Below are 23,381 nucleotides of genomic sequence, written 5' to 3' on the forward strand. Positions count from 1 at the left end.
CAAGCAAGGTACCTCACTTTTCTTCACCAGTGTTTGCTTGTTTGTTTGTTTATTCGTGTACAAGATATATCAAAAAGATTACAATGAAACCTGATGGGTAGGTGGGTAGTGGGTCAAGGTAGAACTGATAGGAGTATGAGGTGGATCCGGGTCTGGATGAGGCAATAAACTGTAAACTTTATCGGCGTTGGCGGAGGTTTGTGCTTTCTCCTTTTATTCCTACTGTCACCGAGTGTTTTTATTCAGCTTAGGAAAGACTTTTAGAGCTGAAGGGGTTAGACACAGCCTTCATTTGCCCCCTCAGCACAATAGAACTCCCCTCAGCTGAGTAAAATCGTCCGGATGTAGCTAAATTTAGGTGAAATACACGCTGAAATACACTGTCTTCTCAGGCACTTCGCCATCCATTTTTCGGGGGATAGGGAAGTAGCTGAGGGTCGATCGTATAACAAGACTCGAACCACTCGTTTGTATTATTGCCACCACGTGAAGGCTTCCCCCTCCAGCATCGACCTCGTAGTAAAAAATTTAATGTTCCCGCATCTCAGATTGTCTACCGTCATTCCTGTCTTGTATTCTGACTCATTTGATTCCTTGTTTGAAGTAAAAGATTATTATTATTATTATTATTATTATTATTATTATTATTATTATTATTGTCTTTTGATCCATTTCAACACCTTGTAAATTAATGCTATATTATGAACACTATTTCCCCCCCAGCATCTGCGTGTATCCGTAATCCATGTATCTCTTGTCATTTTTTCTTATCTATTTATATTCTCTCTGTGTCTTTATCATTATCATTATCATTTGTCCTTTCTCCTATTTCCCCTCTTTTAAATCTATATTCCTCTTGTTCTCACCATATTTACTATAACTACATACTTCTCTCTCTCTCTCTCTCTCTCTCTCTCTCTCTCTCTCTCTCTCTCTCATTTTCCAGACGTATAACTAACCATTTAATCGTCTTTCTCATGACCAGATCTCGTACAACTACATGCTTCCCTTCGAGGATATACCTGATGACCTGGTACCGCTTACTGCACACCTAAAGGAGCTTCTTAACTGTGCCACGACGCAGATGGTGAGAGAGAGAGAGAGAGAGAGAGAGAGAGAGAGAGAGAGAGAGAGAGGGTTGTAAGGTGTGTGCAATGCTTGTATGAGGTTTAAGACTGGTGTGGTTTCAGGAGAGAAGTTTAATAGGTGTTGATGTGTGGTGGGATTGTAACGTGTGTGTGTGTGTGTGTGTGTGTGTGTGTGTGTGTGTGTGAGAGAGAGAGAGAGAGAGAACTGTTTTGCCTAAGTGCTTGAAGAATAATCAGCTTTGTCATTAACTGATACTGTATTATATGTAACTCATATTTTCTATCATTTTTGTGACTACATTAATTTTGTCTACTATTTAAACGACTAATGCATTCTATCCTTCCCGTTCCTTACCATCATCCTCTTTCTTGTCCTGCCCTACTGCACCCTACCCTGCCCTGCCTTGCCCTTGTTTTCCCTGCCATATCTTGCCTTGCGCTTCCTTTTCCTGCCCTACCTTGCTTTACTCTTCCTTTCCCTTCCCTGCCCTGCCCATCACTGTCCTGCCTGGTTCTCCCCTGCCTTCCCCTTCCCTTGACTGTCCTTCCATGCTTTGTCTTTCCCTTCCCTTCACTGCCCTACCATGCTCTGTCTTTCCCTTCCCTTCACTGCCCTACCATGCTCTGTCTTTCCCTTCCCTTCACTGCCCTACCGTGCTCTGTCTTTCCCTTCCCTTCACTGCCCTACCATGCTCTGTCTTTCCCTTCCCTTCACTGCTCTACCATGCTTTGTCTTTCCCTTCCCTTCACTGCTCTACCATGCTCTGTCTTTCCCTTCCCTTCACTGCTCTACCATGCTTTGTCTTTCCCTTCCCTTCACTGCTCTACCATGCTCTGTCTTTCCCTTCCCTTCACTGCTCTACTGTACCGTGCTCTGTCCTTCCCTTCCCTTCACTGCCCTGTACTTTCCATCCCTTCACTGTTCTCCCTTACCCTATCCTTCCCTTCCATTCACTACCCTGTCCTGTCCTTCCTTCCCCCCTTCTCCCTTCCTTCCGTCCTTCTCGTCCTTCCCTTGCCTTCCCCACAGCCTCTCCTGATATTCTTAGACAGCGTGGATCAGGTAACGGGAGCCACCGACGCCAACCGTATGTCGTGGATTCCAACTCGTCTGCCTCCAAACGTTAAGGTAGGTAGAGAGGTAGAGGGTAGGCAGAGAGGTAGGCAGAGAGTAGGTAGACTGACAGAAGATAGAGAGACAGAAGGTAGATAAGGAAATAGAGAAGTGAGAAAATTTGTGATGTGCAAAAATATTCTGTTATCAAATTTTTGTTTTGTACTGTCCTTGAATAGTGTAAAAATATAGTGTCATTTGGTGTCATTTTGTCAGATCGTGGTGTCGTGCGTGTCGGAAGAGAGTGACCCCGAACTCTCAAAGGACTACACTTTGCTGCGGAGGATGATTGACAACGAGGACAATTTTCTAGAGGTTACGGCGCTGGGAGAGGACCTCGCCATGGACATCATCAAGTGAGTTCGTCTTAACTTCCCTTCTAACTTCGTGACACTCACGTCAGAATTGGACATATTTTGCTGCAGATTTTCCAGGAAAGATATTTTCTTCCTTTTTTTAAATGTCCTCTCCCTCTCTCCAAATTCTTCCTGGTAATTTACTCCCCTCTTCCTTATCAAAACTAGTTCATAGGAGATGCTGATGAACATCAAGTAAATGGTAGTATTGTACACTGCAACACATAGAGGTCAAACTTTGATCTTACCCTGTGACCTTGACCTTCCTCTGGTTGCTCTCAGTCTCGAACCTTTCCACTAAGTTTCGTCTAAATCCGATAAAACTGTTTAAGTGGAACTTACCATTAGATTTTGACCATTGACCTATCGTCCCCCCAAACAACCCCATGGTTGACCTTAAACCCTTTCCCCAAGTTCGATTAAGATCTGATCAAAACTGTCTGAGAAAACTAGTACTGTACACTACAACTCTGTCCCTTAGTCATTTGCTGTACATAGCTACATACTTCTCAGTCAGGCAGAGGCTTAGTAACATGTTAAGAGCTTGTCAGCGTCTGAAACTAATAATAGAGAAAACTGAAGACTACAGCATAGCTTTCTCCAACCTTAATATATAAATGGTACCGTCTTAAATGATCATTGTGTGGGAACTAGACTTATATCTATTTTAACTATCGAGTAAATTATTGTCTCCCTTTCCCTGTGCCAGTCTATCAGTTACTCTGTTCACTCACCAGGAAGTGGATGCACACAGCTAAGCGAGACCTAAATAACTACCAGTGGCGTGTAGTCAGCAACGCAATTTCCCGCTGTTCTTTGCCCATCTTCGTAAAGCTGGTCTTCGCGGAGATTTGTCGCTGGAAATCCTACAGTAAACCCCAGGACACATACCTCGCGTCCAATGTCATGGATTCCATCATGATGCTCTTCTCAAAGGTCGAGGTCAAGGTGGGTCGTGGACTTACAGACATCATCATCATCATCATCATCATCAATCATCATCGTTGTCGTCGTCGTTGTCCATATCATCATCATCGTCAACATCAACACCATCGTTACCATTATCATTATCAACATCATCATCATTGTTTTGATCATTATACGATTATTCCTCCTCGTAATACCTCTTCCTCACCGACTTATTTTGTTGATTCACTTAAATAACCTCATGCACAGTACTGATGTAGACTGTCTGGATATAACTGTCTGGTGTCTATGTTTATGGTGTTTTAATATGGGTGTCTATTAATTAATGGTGACCCTGTGATGCTGTGATGGTTTGGTCGTGGTGTGGCGGTATTGCGGTGGTGTTGTGGTGCTGCTGTGGTGCTGCTATGGTGCCTATCGACCGCACGGGCAGCACGGACGTCTGCTGGTCTCCCATGCCCTGGCCTACATCACCGCCAGTAAGAATGGGCTGTCTGAGAGTGAACTGGAGGACCTCATCTCGCTGGACGACAAGGTGAGAGAGAGAGAGAGAGAGAGAGAGAGAGAGAGAGAGTCAACCAGTCACAGTGCTGTCACGGTATCATACATTCATTTTCAATGGTCGTATAAGAAATTCGTTCACAGTAAACTTCACGTTGGTGTATCCAGATTAAAACATTTGTTTGTTGTATGTCTGTTTAATAGTGTTCATTATTATTATTATTATTATTATTATTATTATTATTATTATTATTATTATTATCCCAATCTCTTAATTTTCCCACCTAAGGATAGGATGTGGCAGGGTCCATAGAGGTGGAAAAAAAAGCTGATGGTGGGACAAGTACAAAAAAATCTTCCCAATTTTTATCATTATTATTATTACACAGGTACTGGACGACGTGTATCAGTACCACATGCCACCAGTACGTCGCATCCCACCCCTACTGTGGACCAGGATAAGGAATGACCTGCCAAACTACCTATCTGACTGCGAAGCTGATGGCGTCTCTGTCCTTAATTGGTATCACAGGTTAGTCAAAGTTAGGTTAGGTTAGGCTTAGTTAGGCTAGGTTAGAGCATCGAATGGCCTGTCTAACTAACTCTCTGACAGGTTAGTTGGTGCTACGGGTTAGTGTGGGTCAGTGTTTGTAGATAATTAGTTTAAGTTAGGATGAGGAATGATCTGCACAGCAACAGTATCAAAGTGTAACAGCACCGTCACCTCTTTAGTCGGCTGTCTTTTCCTTTCCTTTTATTTTCTTTTTTGATAGATTCTCTACCACCATTTGATTAATATCTAAGTAGGAGAGGCTTTTAAGGGTGTCTGATGGCTATGTCTCATCCTTCTAGTTAAAAGAAAAAATCCCTGAGCCGGATAAAATAATGTGGTAGCAACACAAATGAGTTGAAGAGTTCATACTCGGGCAGAAGGAGTTGAGACAAACCATACATCAATGATTCCCAGGTTAATGTAGAGACGTCAGGTTGGACTGAAGTTTGGTCATGTGTTAGTTCTGCTCACAGTTCATGGAATGTGTCTGTATGTTTGTCTGTCCATTTATATATACTGTAGGTCGATTCATGTCTGGTTATTAATCACCCCATGCTGGTATGTGTTTCCCTACATACATGTGTCTGTCCATCGACCCATCTCTCTCTCTCTCTCTCTCTCTCTCAGGCAGTTCAACGAAGCTGCCCGCAAGCGTTACTTCACCAACCAGAACCAAGCCATGTACTTCTACTCCATGATCGCCGACTACTTCCTGGGAATGTGGGGCGGGGGTGTGCCAAAGCCCTTCAAGTACACCGAGATACAGAGGCACAGGTAAGGGTAGGGTGAGGCAGGGACAGGGTGAGGCAGGACAGGGTGAGGCAGGTGTAGGGTGAGGCACGGGTAAGGTGAGGAGGGTAGGTGAGGCAGGGTAGGGTGAGACGGGGTACAACGAGACAGGTAGACAGGGCAGGTAGGGTTAGATTAGGTTAAATAGAATGGGTTAGGGCAAGGTAGGATGATTAGGAGTAGAGAAATGTAGGTAAAGGTAAGTAGGGCAGGGTTAGAGTGGGTTAAAGCAGGGTAGACTATAGTAGAATTGGGCAGGATAGATTTAGGGAAAGCAGGGTGAGTAAGGATAGAGCAGGGTAGGTTAGAGTAATGTAGGTCCGGGTAGGTTAGGGCAATGGGAAGGCTAGGAAAGCTAGTAGGCAGGGATCTAAATTTTGTTTGCCTACTACTACTACTACTACTACTAATGTTACTACTACTACTACTACCACAGATTCAACCTGAAGAGTAAGGAGGGTCTGGCTGATAGAAAAGTACCTCCACAACCCCTGCTCTACTACAACAAGGAGGGCAAGATCACTAGGTACAATCTGAGAAAAGTAAGTGTTAAGGCCTCGTTACAGAGAGAGAGAGAGAGAGAGAGAGAGAGAGAGAAGGGGGGGGAGTTGCATTTACCGAGGGAAATGCCTGAGGAGTAACAAATCAGTGTGTGAAAAAATGATGATAATGATAATAATAATAATGATAGTAATCTCTCTCTCTCTCTCTCTCTCTCTCTCTCTCTCTCTCTCTCTCTCTCTCTCTCTCTCTCCAGTTCGGCGAGCTCCCTTTCCACCTGGTAAGAGCGAGGAGATTTGAGGACCTGTACCAACACGTTCTCTTCAACTACCAGTGGCTACACGCTAAGCTGTCCTCGTGCCCTCTGCAGGCTGTCCTCTCTGACTTCGAGGACGCATCTGCTCATATAGACGACAGGGATCAAATCAGGTATCGTTTGTGTGTGTGTGTGTGTGTGTGTGTGTGTGTGTGTGTGTGTGTGTGTGTGTGTGTGTACAGTATGGTGGATGAGGTGGTGTGTCTTATTTTATTCGGCATGGTGAGTGTGTGTGTGTGTGTGTGTGTGTGTGTGTGTGTGTGTGTGTGTGTTGGATGAGGTGGTGTCTTTTATTTTTTTCGGCATGGTGAGTGTGTGTGTGTGTGTGTGTGTGTGTGTGTGTGTGTGTGTGTGTGTGTGTGTGTGTGTGTGTGTGTGTGTGTGTGTGTGTGTGTGTGTGTGTGTGTACTCCCTAATTGATACATTAATACTAAACGGCCTTCCCAAGTTCTTATATTTACAAAAAATCTTACCTAGAGAGAATGAAGAATGAAAGAAATATAGTGTCTGGAGAAATATATGTTGAGAGAGAGAGAGAGAGAGAGAGAGAGAGAGAGAGAGAGAGAGAGAGAGAGAGACAGTAATGTGTGAAAATTATTACCAATTTTGTCTTTCACATCGTCAGTACTTCATTTACTCACATATGTGACAGTAAATATAATTCCTACGTAAAGATAATCAATATAATTCTTCTCACTAAAGCCACATCTAACAACTATCTTAAGAGTATCACTGCAGTGAATTTCTATGAACTCAGTAATATAACTCATTGTAATTACATTTTCCGTCAGTTAATCCTGTTGCCTAACTAGCCAACAGTATTACCTTAACTAACAATAAAACCTTCCCTTAAATAATGGTTGCTAATCCACAACTCCCTTAAATAAACAAATCATCAGTGAAGAAACCAAGCGTAGGAAAAGGTAGAGTGTTTTGTGTATGTTCAGTTTATTCTCTCCATTCGTTTCACTTGTCATGCCTACCTTTTTTTGGTCACTGATGTCAAAATACTTTCTGGTCCCACTTCTCTAAGCGATTCCGGTCTTTCTATCCCTTTCGGTCTAATGATGCACACTATTTACATTTTATTCTTGCCATTGTCATACGATTTAATTTATTTTTAGGACTGTCTTCTCGATCTGGCGGGGTTAGAATATCATTCATTAACCCTTTCACTGTTTGAGGTCCTTCCTAAATTAAAAAAAAAACGTTTGGTGGTAGAAAGAACAAAATGCAATTGACGACATTGGACTGCAAAGGTTATGGCCATTTTTTTTGTCTTGTCCACTTTTTTTTTTTATCAAGTATTTTGAGCTCGTTTTCTGGCCATCTTGTAAAGTTATCTGTCTAGGCCAGTTTTCGTCTACTTTTCTGGACTGCTTCGTCTTACTGTAGCCAATTTTTAAAAATTTAAGAATCTCTCTCTCTCTCTCTCTCTCTCTCTCTCTCTCTCTCTCTCTCTCTCTCTCTCTCTCTCTCTCTCTCTTTCATACTCTTGACTTTTCAGAAACTTTTAACCTTTTCGTATTTTTTTTTACTCGTGTCTCGCTCCGAATTCGAAGTTTCTGCTCATTGTGGATCTCCAAGAAGCAGCCACATCTATTTCTTCGTCAGTATATCTTTCCTCCTGTCGTATCCACTCATGTATTCACCTACACTCTCTCTCCTATACTCTGTCTTCCCTGACTTAATTATAAATCCACTCCACTCGTCCTGCACACAGTACTCAACTATTTTAACTCATACGTATAATATTCTCTTAACAACTGTCTAATTCTCCACTCTCGTATATATATTTCGTAGTTACTTTGATTTATCTGTAGCAATATACTGTAACCTGTTAGTAATAGTCTAACTCTGCTCGATGATTCTTGCATACCAATACTTCTCTTTTTATTATAAACTTACATGAAAGGACCATACAAAGTTTTTCATAATTTATTTGTCCCATTTCATACTAATGTTAGGTGTATTCAGAATGTAATCGGAGGGTGTCTTTCTTTTGCCAAAGGAAAGGCCAGCCTGATTAGACTGTTCATGTAAGAAAATACCCCATGTATTTTTTTTTTTAACAAGCTTTTGTATGAAATGGGTGAAATGAATTAAAGTTTTCCCAAATAATTAATTCACTTTATAGTTCTTCACACATTTTGTGAGTAGTGTTTTTTTTTTTTTATGAGCTTAAGAAGAGACCATACATTGCATTGACCTTCAGAGACAGGTCAGCTGGTAATGCGTCAAAGGTCACTGGATGTTGACTTCTCTGTTATCACTCTGTACTGCGACCTTTCAGAGTTTACCATAAACGCTCATATTCTCTGTCTTAAATCAATTTCAGTAGGTAATACTGATGAGTCTGGAATGTGGAGGACTTAAACGAGACTAGTAGGTTAACGCTTTAATATTTTTGTGCTTCTCATCTGATATTCAATCCAGTGTTAGTTTATCCTCAGCATTTAGGTCTTTAATATGATAATAGTATGAAGGTACAGTTGATGGAAATGGACTAATCCTTAAAATGCAAGAAGTTTCTTTTGGTCTATACAGAATCACCCAGCGACAGCCAGGGGTAAAAGTGTTGGTCGGGGAGGAACTGGCTGCCTTGAAATATAACCCTACCCCTCATATTTATTCAATTCCCCAACCCCTCCTAAGCAGTTTTCCTTAAGCCATCTCTTGATCAGAGTTGGCCTCCCCATTTTTGGAATCCTAGCTATACCCTTGACGGAAGCAAGAGTGAACAGAGAGTCGTCGTACTGAAGGGGTTAGCAAAGCTTGTTTCTGACCCTTTCACTACGAGCGAGACCTGTGCATTAAGCTAAAACAAATTGTCTAACAGTATTTAGCAGTTAATTATGAAGTGGGATCATCGTGCCTCTAGCGAACTGTCCACCACATACCAGACTCTTTATGACACTATTTCCAACATTTTATACTACTATGTTTGGTCTGGAGACAAGAGACCTCACATATATTTTGAAACTTATATTCACGACTCCTCAGTATAGAAATATGCTTACTTTTTGGCATTATTTTTATATATCATAGACATTTAATGTACTGATAAAATGCATATAGTTTTTTTGATAGCTGACAGTATTTTTAGCCTTAAGTACACTCTTGAAAACAATGAGACAATACGTGATAGTTTTAAACATGATATTCAAATTTTAGTGGTGCCTAAAATTCCATGATTGCTTATTTTGCTTATTGAAGGCTAAATATAGTTTTTTCAGGATTGTCAATGCTTTCTCAGGACCTACATTTTGAAAGCAACAAGACAACATTCGTCAAGTTTAGTATTGTCATTCCATTTTAAGTCATGCTTCTTTTACCTACTGATGCTGAGGTTATCTTTTATTAGGATAGTTAATGCCCGAATATCCTAGGAATTGATTTACTGTAAAATTTTGTGCCTCAGCTTTCACCAGGTACAGGACGGCAGTGACGAAGATACTGCAAACAAAAGAGATTTGCAGAGATGTGTGGCTGGGAGTTCTCATCACTGTTCATCATACTTCTTCCTTACACACACACACACACACACACACACACACACAGATGATGCTGGTGGCTGACACTGAAGGTCGGGATACTACTTCACACGCACTGTCTTACACCCTTACACACCTATTATTACTTCCTTCTACAGCCTCCAACATCTTCCTACATCCACGGAGAATTTTGTTAGTGACAGACGCACTGAGAGTGGGTGGAACCATCTTATTTCAGTACCTGGATCGCTGACTCCTCAACTAATCGGCCGCCTACTGCCCGAAATGAAGAGAATTGAGGTTTTTACACTTATACACCTTTCAGCACCCTACTTTAATCCCTCTATATCCACTAATACCCCTCCTACACCCTCCCACACCAACCTTTGTATACCCTCTAAAAGCCTTCTACATCCACAGATAAATGATGTTTTTATACATATCTACACATTTCCACACCTTTTAAGAATCTTTTACACCCACTGGGAATTGATGTCTTTACACCATTATACCTTCCTACACCCTCCAACACTCAGAGAAATGTATTTTTTTTTATCCTTCTTTACCTTCCTACACCTTCTAATAGCGTCCTGCAACTACAGAGAAGTGATGCTTTTACACTTCCATATCTGCATACATCCTTTAACACCCTGCCACATCCAGAGAACTAATGCATTTACACTTCTACTCCTTCCTACACCCTCTAACACCCTCCTACACCCACAGAGAATTGATGTTAGTGGCAGATGCGCTAAGACTGGGCGGGGCGATCCTGTCCCAGTACCCCGATATGTTGGCCCCACAACTCATAGGCCGTCTACTGCCCGAGATGGAGGCCAACCCGCACGTGAAGAGTCTCCTGGAGCAGTGTGACGCGGAGGGCATAGAGCACTGTGGTCTCCTACCCTCATACCACTGCAGTCATACGCCGGGCGGACCTCTCAAGGTGACCACAGAAGTTGGGAATGCTGGGAATATGCAAAACACCGAGGCACTTTGATTGGATGATAAAAATGAAACAGGGAAACACACTGAGGTCCATGGGGTTCTTTGCACAGGAGTACATAAGAATTACCGATAACAGGTCTATTGCCCTAAAACGAGGTTATAGATTGGCAGGAAAAATAGTTATACTACGATCTAACCAACGTGTGAGGGAAAGGATGTAAAAGAGGTTTGCTACGTAATGTAATATGGGGCTGTAGGTATCCTGAATACTGTAATAAAATTCACCAAGTCCGAATGGGATATGGTAAAAGTATACAGAAAAAAAAACGCAATACACAGATGTACATTTTAGCCCAGTCTTCCCTTTCTCTCCCAGTACTCACTAGAGGGTCACCAGTTCGCGGTGTTCGGGTTCCGGCTGACTCAGGACCTGCGCTACATCGTGAGTGTGTCCAACAAGTTCATCACCTGGGACCTGTCCACCTCTGACCTGACGCGTGAGGTGATTCCAGGCATAGAAGGAATCATGCAGGACCTTGTACTGTCGCCTGATAACAAATATTCAATTGCTCACACTAATAATAGTCAGGTAAGGGTCAGGCAGTGTTAGGAAGGCGTCAGGCAAGGTTAGGAATTGCTAGACAGGGTGAAGCACGATTAGATAAGGTCAGACATAGATTGCATCATGCAAGAGCTAGTAGCGTCGCTTGATAATAAGTATTGTATCGTGCATGCTAATAATATCTAGTTACAAGCAAGAATAAGGCAGGGTGAGGCAGGATATATTATTTACCAGTGAAACGAATGATACCTCTCCCTGCTGATGGACCCCTTCCCGTGGTGGCACCGATATAGCTGGGAGCCTTGACATCCCTCAACTCCTTTTCCATCCTCTGTAAGGAGGATGGTGAACTGCAGGAGAAGGAAAAATCAGCCTGCACTGTGTTGGGTTCTCATTCAGATGAACCTGGGGTTGCAATAACAGTTACAAACAATTTTGCTGGAAGGACAAGAAGACAGGACCTAGTTTCCCTGCTGAACGTTCCACCCCCTCAAAAAAAAAAAAAAAAAAAATCTTACGAGAGGAAAAGAACTGATTTCTGGAGGTAAAACAAAGAAAGGAGAGTGCACAATATCTCCGTGTTGTTTTGTTTTCTTTGGTTGAGGAGCAGCTATCATTTACTTGACATTCATTTTTTATATTTAAATTATGTTATTTAAAGGGATTTCTGGGGTCAAAGGTTAAGCCACACAAACATTAGGATGCTGTGCTTTCGTATGTTCATTAATCATCAATTTGCATAAAAATGTCAGTGTACCGTAGCCATGAGGAGAGACCATCCTTCATGTGCTTGCAAATGTTGGTAGAATTCATTTTGCATTAACATGTAACTACCGCTGAACATTCTGCCTTATTTCCATGCGGTTCTTTAATGTATTTTATTACTTTGATCCTTCCCTCCACAGACGGTGCTACTGAACATGCTAACAAGCGAGTTTTTCCTTCTGGAGAACCCCATGCCCGGAGAACCAGTCATAGGCACACTGTTGTCTGACTCCTGTGCCCTCATACACGGAGAAAGGTGAGGCGGAGAAAGAGAGAGAGAGAGAGAGAGAGAGAGAGAGAGAGAGAGAGAGGGAGAGAGATGGGTAGATAGACAGACAGAAATGGATGAACTCATAACTTTATGTAAACCTCCTGCAACCATAACAAGAGACTGGTGTGATGCCTTAGTGGAGGATGTTTTTCTGAGATACTGGTCGGTCTTATGAAAAACCAGTAAAGATTGTACGAAACTCAGTTACTTAAGAAAAATAAATTTTGTTGTAAATTAGAATTAAAACTCTTGCACAAACAACACCATTTCACACCTGCCCATACTCTCACTCTATCATCTGTAACTATAATTGCAGGTGGTTAGCAATTGTTGTTGTTGTTGCGACCCCAGGATCAACTGCATGTGAAACTGTAGACTGCAACAACCGGCCACTTTAACCGGTCGCCCCCCAAGATCTTTTGTTGAGGATATGTTGTAGGATGGTCTGTAGTGTGAGATGTGGTGCATGTCATAAGTGTGTTGTGGTGTGGGGATTTGCATTGCAGTGTGCGCATGGCGAATGGTTTGTGAGACGTACTTTGTTCATGTGTTGAAGTTAGAATGAGGGAGAAAGGGCAGTTGTGGAAGGGTGTAAGACGCAGAAGAACCTGATTCTGAGGTGACATGGACCATACCAAAGACTGCTTTAGTGAAATTCAAGTCTCCAAGCTTCCACTTGATCACCAGCTCCACCTTATTTTGTAGGTCGTGGGAGGTATTCACGTTTAATTGTCATTAATTCATTCCTTATTATTGCTGGTTCTTCTATCAGTTCTTTCTTGATCTGTGGTCCTACCTCACCCCACCCTTGGGTGGGAAAAAGAGGCCTGGATGATGGTAATGATGATGATGATGATGATGATGATGATGATGATTTACTTGTTTACTAACTGATTCCATAGATCCTGGGTGGTATACACGCTACGGGGTGAGGAGCGAGAGAGAGTGACATCCCCAGTGGACAAGCCTATCCTTTTCATGGACTTCGCCTCCCCATCAGACTACTCCCTCGTATGCTGGTCCGGCGATTTCGAGGATAAAAATCTACTCATCTATACTGTGGTGGCCGGCAAAGCTTTCCCCATCCTGAATTTTCATAGGTATAGAATTTGGGGAGTTTCATCACTTAATTTGTTATTGTCGTTCTATTTTTATCTTATTTAATTTTTTTTTTTCATATATTTATTTTTGTAGGGGATCACTAGCCTTCGCAAACCCAACTCACTGCTGCCATGACATGTAGGGAATACGTGAGGTTGGTTGTAATTATGGTATCACCCACCGTAGGGAATAGTTTCCTTGTTTCCAGGAAAGATATTGGCTTGTACCCTGATGTAGAGTTTCCTGCATTTAACTACACACTGAGAACGAAAGAAGGAGAGCATGGTGGTGGAGGACTGTGAGACATGGAAGTGATTTTTCTGTGGTCAACCCTTCTGGGACTACTGCGTCTGGGTGCATATGACACATGGGTCTTATAGCCAGTTGTTTCTACCACAGTCCCATGCCATCGCTAACCCTACCACACCACTAACACTACCCCACCTCTGCTCTACCCTAACTCTGCTCTTTCTTCTTTCAGTGTAATGACGTGGACGCGGTGCCGTAAGATCTTGTACGTGTGCACGGAGGAGCACGGCGATGACGTGTGTGCGTACAAGAGGGAGGATGGAGGGTGGGTGTTGGATAGGGTGGTGGCTAGCAACGATACAAAGCTGCTGATGTTGCATCTAACTCACGACCAGAACCACCTGATTGGAACCTTCATGTTGGGATTTCAGGTAGGATAGAATGGTGCTGGTGTGTGTGTGTGTGTGTGTGTGTGTGTGTGTGTGTGTGTGTGTGTGTGTGTGTGTGTGTGTGTGGTTCCGAATGTGCGTGCTAAAATAAGTGTTTATGCATCTAACTTCTTCATCTTACCACTGTATTTAATCTCACTGCATCTCTTTTCTCATACAGGTGTGGGAGAGTGAGACGGGGAAGGGGTGGACGCTACGGCTGCCACACGGCATACGCAACATCTCAACGCGTCTACTTAAGTCAAACTCCTGTGTCCTATCTAAAGGCTACAAGTATGCTGTGGCGGGGGTCAGGTGGGTGCTGGACGTGGTGGTGGTTATGTTGATAATGATAGTTATTATTAAGATAAGGACGAGGAGAATTAGGGTGATGATGATGCTTCTGCTGCCGCTGCTGATGACTTTTTTACTGAGAAGATGAGACGAGTGAAGAAGATGCTTTTGATATGGAAGGTGGTGATGATGATGATGATGATGATTATAACTGCAATAATAATAATAATAATAATAATAATAATAACATGCAATAGTTTAAACAATCCGCTGTCTATCTGAACCTCTGCACCCCATCTTGCAGAAAAAACCTCTATGTATGGGAGTTGGAGAGCCAGTCGCTTCTGAAGGTGCTGGATGCTCACTTTGGTCGCATTATTGATATGGTGGCTCTCGTGGTGGGCTCCTGGAATTCGGTAAGTGTTTGCCTTTTACAGTCGTATTCTAGGTGACATAAGAGGCTTTGTAGCACATCATTTTCAGTGATTTATCCATATATTCTGTAAGTAGCTTCAGCGATTCACAGTACTACATCCCAAGCAATTAATTTAGCACATTATACCAGATAAATTTAGTCACACTCTCACTCTTATGGGAACTATCTTGTATGAAAAGTAAAACGCTAGCTAAATATGAGGTGGTAGGGAATATCGAAAACAACTTATATTACATCTATAAAAGCAACGCTGGTACCCCCTCAGGTGATCACATCGTCCCTGGACCGCACGGTAAAGGTGTGGAACATAAACAACATTTTCGAGCAGGTGCACGTCATTGACCGACACGAATTACAGGTGGACGATATCAGGTAAGGTTTATGGGAGAGGAAATACAGGGGACTGGGAATTTCGTAGTGTTGTAGAAATTTTGTTGAACCTGACATAGCCATATGGAAAGACACTGAGCTACAGCAATGACTTAGAAGGCTGGTTCGACTCATTGTACTTTCTTTCTTTTCACCTGCATCATCCAGGTTACCAGTCCTACATTTTCTAGGTGTTATCCTAGGTACTCATTTTGCTGACCAATAAAAAATGGATAGATACCCTAAGTGAATGGTGCCAGCTGCTCGCAGCACAATTCCAACCCTGTGGTTAACTGACTGGCAGCGTCTTAGGCTGCGACATCAATCATTCGGCTATATAAATAATCCTTTCTTAACATAACTTACCTTCCCCTTCAGCCTTGCGCCGCACCACCCTCTAGCAGTGACGGTAACAAGGAACTGTGTGGGCATCTGGAATCTGAGGCTGGGCAAGTTGGTCAGCAAGTTGGCAGACTCACCACTGGGCGCCATCGTCACCCACGCCGCCATCACGTCGAATGCACGGTACTACAGCCAATTTGTTTTTATATGACGAAACTGGGCCACCCCAACTTGAATATTAAGCTATGGCATCATGAAATTGGATGAGTTTTAGTTATGATGTTTGTGTGAATCTCCTTGGTTACTGCTAAAATCCAGTCTCGAATTTGAGTACACTTTGCCATGAACTGAGCTAAGAAGGGCTGCAGATGTTAATCAGAGTCAATGTCCTTTATATACAGTGTTCTTTTAGCTTAACTTGGACTAGATTTTTCGCCCTTTTTCAGTTTCTTCCAGCTGGATGGCATGATAAGACAATCCTTTGGCTCTGCATCCTTCCCACAGCACTTTTTCGTGACTAGTAGCGTATCCTTGTGTTAATTTATTGCATGCTACAGCTGTTCATTGAAATTGGGGTAAAGGAAATTTTAGGCCAGTTTTAAGTAAAAAGAATATACCAGTCCAATCTTACTTTCTATAAACATACCACAAGTACTTACACCAATCTACTCGCTCATTACTACTACTGGTATTTCCAGTTCTACTAACACATCTACTTACGGTACACCCCATAGGTACTTATGTCAACCTACTTTCTCATACTATTACTTCCAGCCCTACTAACACACCTACTTACTCCCTTCAGGTACATCGTGTCGACAGAATCTGGGAATGTTTTGATCTGGAATATTCATGCCGAGGCTGTGGTGTTCAAGGCGGAGCAGAAGAACGTACAGCAGCTGATGTTGCTGGACGAGGACACCAAAGTTGTTACTGTTTCTAAGGTATGAGAGAGAGAGAGAGAGAGAGAGAGAGAGAGAGAGAGAGACGACGGAAAAACAGATAAACAAAATTCTTTAATTCTCCTTCCGGTTCTTAACAGTTTTTAATTTTACAAATTTTATTTCGTGTTACAACGATGCTAGAGAACATAATTATTTTCATTCAGTGCGTTATATATCACTGCATACTTTACAAGAATTAAAGTAGAGCAATTTAAAAGAAACCTAGATAGGATTCTACACACACGAGAATCGATGTGTAGTAAAAGTGTACAAATAAGAAGTTATCTCTGGTGTAGATCGTGAAGTCTTTTAGATACTAACTTTTCCCTGTAACTCCTTGCAACTCACTAGACAAGGAGTGAAGTGGGTGTATACTCCCAAACAAATGCGGAATATCTCTCTCTCTCTTCCAGGTGTCCAACAAGAGAGGTGAGGTATGGTGCTGTCTTGTGACCACGAAATATCTCTCCCGCAGGTGTCCCACGAGAGCGGTGAGTTATGGTGCTGCCTTGTGACCCGCTCCGTGCCTTCAGGAGCCGCTGTGTATCAGTTGGACTACCCCATCAGGTCCTACAGGCACATCGCGGTGACTGCAGATGGACTTTTCCTTGTTATACCCTCGATTGATGGACTGAAGGTGAGATTTGGTTTTGAGGGGAAGAGGGTAGGGAGATCAAAGAGAGAAGAGAGGAGAGGAAAGGAGGAAAAAGAAGAGAAGGAAGAAAAGGGGAGAAGGGGAAAGAAAAGAAGTACGGTAATGAAAGAAGGAAGGGAGGAGAAAAGAGGGAAGGAGGGAAACGAAGAAGGGGTAGGCGTGAAGGAAGGAAAAAGAGAAATCAGAGAGAGAGAGAGAGAGAGAAAGGTGAAGGGAGGGAAGAATAAAGGAAAGGAAATCTGCATAAGTCACTTGCAATACGACCCTAAGAGCTGGGAGAAAGGTGTGGGGCTAGTGTACAGCATCTTATGGAGACCCGTAACAGGACAAGCACCGGAAATGTGAGGGGAAAACTAACGGGTCCTGGGATGTGTATGAACTCCCCACGTTGGGTCCTCGGCCCTGCTCTGTCCACAAACGAATACGGTACCGGTATTTCATATTATGTCTGCAGTCTTTCAAGAGAGTTTCACTAAATATTTTTCCTTAATTTTAGTAGGATGGAATTTCTAAGATCAGTATTCACTCATGTCTTGTGGGTTGCCCCCTTTGTGTGTGGGTCCTAGGGTAGTCCCCCCTCCCCTTTTAATCCGGCCCTGGTTAACCTAGGTTAAGGTTAATATCCAAATTAAATCAGTTAGGCTTGCGAAGATAAGGTTAGATATGACTTATTTGTATTACTGTGAAAATGATTTGCAGATGGTATACGTAAGTTCTTTTAGTTAGAGATAGATAAAAGAAAACAGTCTGTAAGGGCGAAAGAAAACGAAAACTGCTATAGCTACAACTATGTTCCTTTTATGAAGTTCTTTATGCTTTTAATGAGAGAGAGAGAGAGAGAGATAGAGATAGAGAGAGAGAGAGAGAGAGAGAGAGAGAGAGAGAGAGAGAGTAAATAATCAAGATAAATCTCCCCTGTGTCCATAATGAATTGTTGATACACTACATCAAAACAGAGACTCATGTACACAAGATGCCACTGAAGTGTCCAGCCTACAAAGATTACATGAATGACAAATAATCTAAAATAGGCCAAATATATCTAAATAAACTTGGCATATTTCCAGGACGCATTATTAATCCATCACGCCAAGACGGGGACGCTGGTACACAAGATGCCTCTCAAGTACCCAGCCTACAAGGATTTCCACATGGTCGTCCCTCTACCCAACAAACCCACACAGGTTGCACTCATTGACCCTGACAAAGGCAATATTGTCGACATCCGCACCAAGAAGTTCGTCCGCTCTATACCCAAGTGGGGAGGCAAGGTGAGAGTGGATGGATGGTGTGGTTAGGGGCATAGAGGAGTTCGTGACACCTTTTCCATGACGACATAGTCCTCATATTGCACCTCAATATCCCCTGTAGTATAGGGTTCACACACACACACACACACACACACACACACACACACACACACACACACACACACACACACACAAATCGTGTGTGCCATACCGAAGTAGGGAGGCAAGGTAAGGGCAAGTGGATGGTAATGTTAGGGGCATAAGAGAGCTCGTTGCACCCTTTCTTTACCAATTCATTCTTTTCATTACAAGTCAGCATCTTCTTTTGTGTATTTTGGATATTTGCATCAGAAAGTTCGTCAGCTCTATACAGAGGCGAGGTGGCAAGGGTAAGCGGGTGGATGTTGAGGTTAGGAATCGTAGTTCCTAAGTGACATGAGAGGCTTCTCAGTGTCTCTTCCTTAGCTGCTTTGTTTTCCGTCTTACACCCTACTTGTATGTTATATTTGTCTGTTTAAAATCGTCAGAGTTTCACAAAGATCCACAACCCCTTGCTTAGATGATGGCCAACTGTAGTCAGACTAGAGGGCAAATCTAGCTAGTAATCAAGAAGATTAGTTTATGTCTCATATCTAATGCTCGTTGAATTGCACACAAGAACGACTTAGTATTAGAGTTGTGGGGAGTAACCTGGTTCTGTTAGATGAAAACAAACCAGCTATATCGTCCATCACACTGCTACCTCTCAGGTATCCCGTGACGGTCGCTACGGGTTGTACGCGCCTGCCCGTGGTGGCCTGGAGTTGGTGGAACTGCGGCACGGCACCTCTGTTCGAACCCTGATACCTCGTGTGGCAGAGGGCGTGTTCTCTGTCATTTGTCTGTTCACACGCACCGACGAATATGTTCTATACTACCACGGCGGCCGGAAGACTATCAGAGTGTTTAGGTGAGTGAGGAGACTATTTTGTATCATTTGTAGGTACCATATTCCTTATATTTTGCTGTGTTCTGTACTATCAAGGTTGTCACAAGAGTACCAGCATTTCAGGTGGGTGAGAACACGTCTGTATTTCTTATGGTTAATGAAAGCGAAATGGTGAATGAAAGAGTGTTCAGATATTTTGGCAGTGTTATGAAAAGTAAAGGTGATGATGAGGACAGGTGACATGAGGCACTTAGAATCAGGGCGCCTTATTGAACCACCATCATGGTATACAAGGCCTCTGCAACATCCTGATTATCATTATTACCTCGTCTAGGTGTTAGCTTAGGTGCTCATTTTACCTACAGTCCACAAAGAATGGATGGACACCTGAACCCAGCAGTGCTAACCGCCCGCACCAACATTCGACCCATGGCGTTACGGGGCCAGCAGCTTCATAGTCAACAATGCTATATAGCCACTGAGCCACAACGGCTACACAAAGAGCATGATTGCATCGGATAAAATCTAACCCAGCCAAACCTGAACTTACCTCACCTCACCCTACTGTACAGACTAACAGACGGGAAGATGATCGCCAACTACAGAGTGCAGGCGGAACTGACAGCCATCGCGGGAAGTGAGGACGGGCGGACCATCGTGTTGGGCACGGTGGACGGGTGTGTGTCTTCCCTCACTATTGCCGATCCTACCAGGCCAGGCATTAGGGATTACCTCGCTGATCTGCCCTCTAGAAACCCGCAGGTGGGCATTTGTTGCTTTCTAATTATGGAATGCCAGGAAATGGAAAAGGATAGAGAGAAAGGTAGAAAGACAGACTGGAAGGTAGACAGATAGGTAGGTAAGTATAGATATCAATATAAACCTTAAATACGTAAGGGGATAAATCAACATAAATGGATACACAGAAAAATAGACTTATAGACAGACAGTTGGACAAACAGATTGACAGGTACGGTAGACGGTTTTCCCTCATCATGTCGGATTTGTCCTCTAGAAATCCGCAGAAGGGGATGTATGTGGATTTCAAAAAATTTTGTGTATAGAAATGGTTAGGGATAGATAAAAAGAAAGATAGACAGATAGATAAATAGATAGTTTGACTGACTGACTGACTGACTCACAGATGGATGGATGAATGAATGGATAGATAGATGGATGGATTTTGAAATTTATGTAAGGATAGATACGAATCAGCTAAGGGATGAATAATGAGATAGCCCAGTAAAAACGTACTAGATCACACCTAGTAGGCACAGACAGACAGACAGACAGAGATCCCCATATTGCGCGCAGAGATTAGAATCTAATATGCAAATAAGATGATAACCAGACCACATATTCTTTCCCTGTAATAACATAGTACTGCCTGGTTCGCCATCACACCTGTCCTGTGATCAACATGATATCAAGCGTTATCTAGAATTTCAATCATATTCTTACAGTTTCAAAATGTCGACCTAGACCTTGATAGCTAATGAGTTTCGACGTCAGTGCCCTTCACCTCTAATTCTGTAGCAGAGGTTCCCAAGCGTCTCCTCTTTGGCGGTTTGGTTTTGCGTTTACCATTCTGGCATCCTCTTGTGTGTAATTTGTATCTGCTAGATCCTCCAACTCGGACGTCGCATTTTCCGGCTTACCATTGCTAACACCAAACATTTTTATCCAGTTTCAGGGACACCTCCTTTACTGAAGGGATATCTTACTCCCATAATCTGACGTCTCTCTAAAGCAGAAAAGATTTGTGTGGAGGTAGCAAGAATATAGTTAAAATTTCCCAATCGGAGTGCGGAGGTTAAAAATGAACCTACTCTACATCAATAAAAGACTATCATCCTGCCATATACCCAGATATACTGTTTTGTTTTTGCTCTATAATAACAGAGTAACAATAAAATACGATGTTAGTTAAGAATAAGTGTAATGAACAGGAGGAAGACGATCCTTTACGACGAGTGGAAATGTTGGGTGGGAGAGAGAGACAGGACAGAGCTTGATTTTTTTTTTTTTTTCTCAAACGTTTCCTGCTACACAGACCTCTTTGAAGATGGATTCTGTGCAGCCAGAAACGTTAGAGAAAATAAACAATTCAAACTCTATCCTGTGTCTCTCTCCCACCCAGCATTTCCAATGAATAGGATGTTGTGTGGAAGTATTGTCTTTTTCTGCCACTGAGCAACGTGAAAAAGGCTGCAAAAGGACAAAACTCTGGGCCAAGTTTTCTAGTTTTCCAGAGGAGGGCCCTTATATTTAGATAGTCCTTCTAAAATCTATGATCATTTTCTTCCTTAAATAACTTCCACTCGGTAATCTAGATGAGTCTAGTTTTTGTTAATTATGAATTTATTTTACTTAATTAAGGACAGCAAATAAATTTAACGTTTTGGCTTATCAGTTATATCCTTGAATTATGCTTTTAGGGTATATGAAAGTTATATTTTAATCTAATTATAATGATTAACATTTAATTAAGTAATTATAGATAAATAATGATACCTAAGTATGATTTTCCTAAGACTTTTTAAATAACAACTTGGTGAATAAGTAGTATGTATTTTTGCAATAAATACTGATAAAGTTAACTAAAAGTATAGAAAATAAATATGTCTCTTTTTACCAACTTGACTTTAACCAGGAGGAGGACGTAAGTGTGAGGCAGGGGTGAGGCAGGGTTAGGCAGGCAGCTCATCCCCTTCCCTGCCTTCCCTACACCCTGCCCTTATGCTCGTAATCCTCACTAAAGTAGATTTTTTTTAAATAAGCACACTCAAGTAAAATATCTCCAGTTTCATTGTCTGGTGCATCGTGAATTTTCCATATTTATTTATTTATTTATTTTTTTAAGGTTAATGCGCATACTATTATTTTTTTCATAGTCTGTGTGGAGTTTAGATTTTTTTTGTAGCTTTTTTGTGCATTTTTCCATATTTTTTATTTGGGTAAGATTTTGGTTAGTTTGGTGTACGTTTTCAGAATTTCATTAATAGTTTTTCTGTACGTTTTAGAATAGTTCTGTGTCATGATCACATTTATTCAGTATTTTATGTGTTTCCACAGTCCTTCAAGATATGATTATGCCTTTAAACTTATTACTAGGTTTATTACTTGTCCAGACATTTTAAAAACTATATATAAACCATTCAGTTAAATCTGGTTTCCAGCCTATATTGTACGCTAAATGAAAGATTATATTCAAAAGAGTATTAATAAATGTATGAATATGCACAAAAAGAAAGAAATAATAAAAAAAAAATAGAGTTCAACAAGGTTCGAAGTAGCATAGAAGGTTTCGTGGCGCATCTTCCTTAGCGATTTATTTTATTACATCTTAATACTCCTTTGTCTGTTACTTTATTGATATAGTTTGAATCTGTAACATACAAGGGGATACGAAGTTGTAATGAGCAGAATGAATCGCTAAGGTGGAGGTGCTAGGGCATCTCAAAGGCCAGGTAGAATACACACCTCATTATTTGAAAGAATTTTTAGGATATTGGTTTCTATCGCATTGCTTTTTCAAAATTTCAATAGTTTTACTCGTGATTTGCATTTGGTTTCGTCTGTTTATATCAGTGAATTTGATTATGTTGTTAGTATATGATTTAGATGATGTATTGCAGTGTGTTGTTGCCGTCCTAACATTATTCTCTCTCTCTCTCTCTCTCTCTCTCTCTCTGTCTCTCTCTCCTTCCCCATTTTTTTACACCGATCTTCCCTCCTTCCTCCTCCCCTTACTCCTTTCTCTCCCTCCTTCCTCCACCTCTCCCTCTTTTGTCTCCCTTCTTCCTCCACCTCTCCCTCTTTTCTCTCCCTCCTTTCTCCACCTCTCCCTCTTCTCTCCCTCCTTTCCTCCCTACAGAAATACGAAGAGGAGGAAAAACGCGCCAGCTTAAGCCTACGGAAGGTTGTCAATATGGTCATGCTTACGAACAGATTGAACCCCTCCACCACACCACAAGAATCAGCTTAGTGTTGGCAGAGTTGTTAGCAGAGCTGTTGGTAGAGGTGATGGAAGGGACTGTTGGCAGAGGAAGGTGAAAGGATGTGTGTGTGTGTGTGTGTGTGTGTGTGTGTGTGTGTGTGTGTGTGTGGTGATGGTCAGGTGTGATTTTGTAGCGATGTTGGTAGAGGCTTTGCTAGATGGTACTGGTAAAGGGTTTTAGAAGAGGTTGTTGGTAAGCG

At 42.1% G+C, this 23,381-nt stretch overlaps 1 protein-coding gene across 1 annotated transcript in view; it reads left to right on the forward strand.

Moving 5' to 3' along the window:
- Positions 1-22,271, forward strand: part of LOC145404419 (NACHT and WD repeat domain-containing protein 2) — a 31,922-nt gene extending 9,651 nt beyond the window's left edge. The window contains exons 8-30 of the mRNA XM_080275936.1: positions 986-1,087; positions 2,119-2,217; positions 2,419-2,558; positions 3,296-3,506; positions 3,919-4,020; positions 4,376-4,518; positions 5,167-5,313; positions 5,765-5,870; positions 6,086-6,258; positions 10,366-10,585; positions 10,964-11,176; positions 12,055-12,170; positions 13,768-13,966; positions 14,145-14,278; positions 14,562-14,673; positions 14,959-15,065; positions 15,441-15,587; positions 16,210-16,348; positions 16,836-16,985; positions 18,071-18,274; positions 19,003-19,202; positions 19,754-19,943; positions 22,257-22,271. Of these exons, the coding sequence (XP_080132062.1) occupies positions 986-1,087; positions 2,119-2,217; positions 2,419-2,558; positions 3,296-3,506; positions 3,919-4,020; positions 4,376-4,518; positions 5,167-5,313; positions 5,765-5,870; positions 6,086-6,258; positions 10,366-10,585; positions 10,964-11,176; positions 12,055-12,170; positions 13,768-13,966; positions 14,145-14,278; positions 14,562-14,673; positions 14,959-15,065; positions 15,441-15,587; positions 16,210-16,348; positions 16,836-16,985; positions 18,071-18,274; positions 19,003-19,202; positions 19,754-19,943; positions 22,257-22,271 (3,369 nt within the window). The remainder of the gene's footprint in view (positions 1-985; positions 1,088-2,118; positions 2,218-2,418; positions 2,559-3,295; positions 3,507-3,918; positions 4,021-4,375; positions 4,519-5,166; positions 5,314-5,764; positions 5,871-6,085; positions 6,259-10,365; positions 10,586-10,963; positions 11,177-12,054; positions 12,171-13,767; positions 13,967-14,144; positions 14,279-14,561; positions 14,674-14,958; positions 15,066-15,440; positions 15,588-16,209; positions 16,349-16,835; positions 16,986-18,070; positions 18,275-19,002; positions 19,203-19,753; positions 19,944-22,256) is intronic.
- The last annotated feature ends 1,110 nt before the right edge of the window (positions 22,272-23,381 follow it).

Source organism: Coenobita brevimanus, chromosome 63 (genome assembly GCF_032717465.1).
Source record: "Coenobita brevimanus isolate Jiangsu-jjx chromosome 63, ASM3271746v2, whole genome shotgun sequence".
In the NCBI taxonomy this organism is placed as follows: domain Eukaryota; kingdom Metazoa; phylum Arthropoda; class Malacostraca; order Decapoda; family Coenobitidae; genus Coenobita; species Coenobita brevimanus.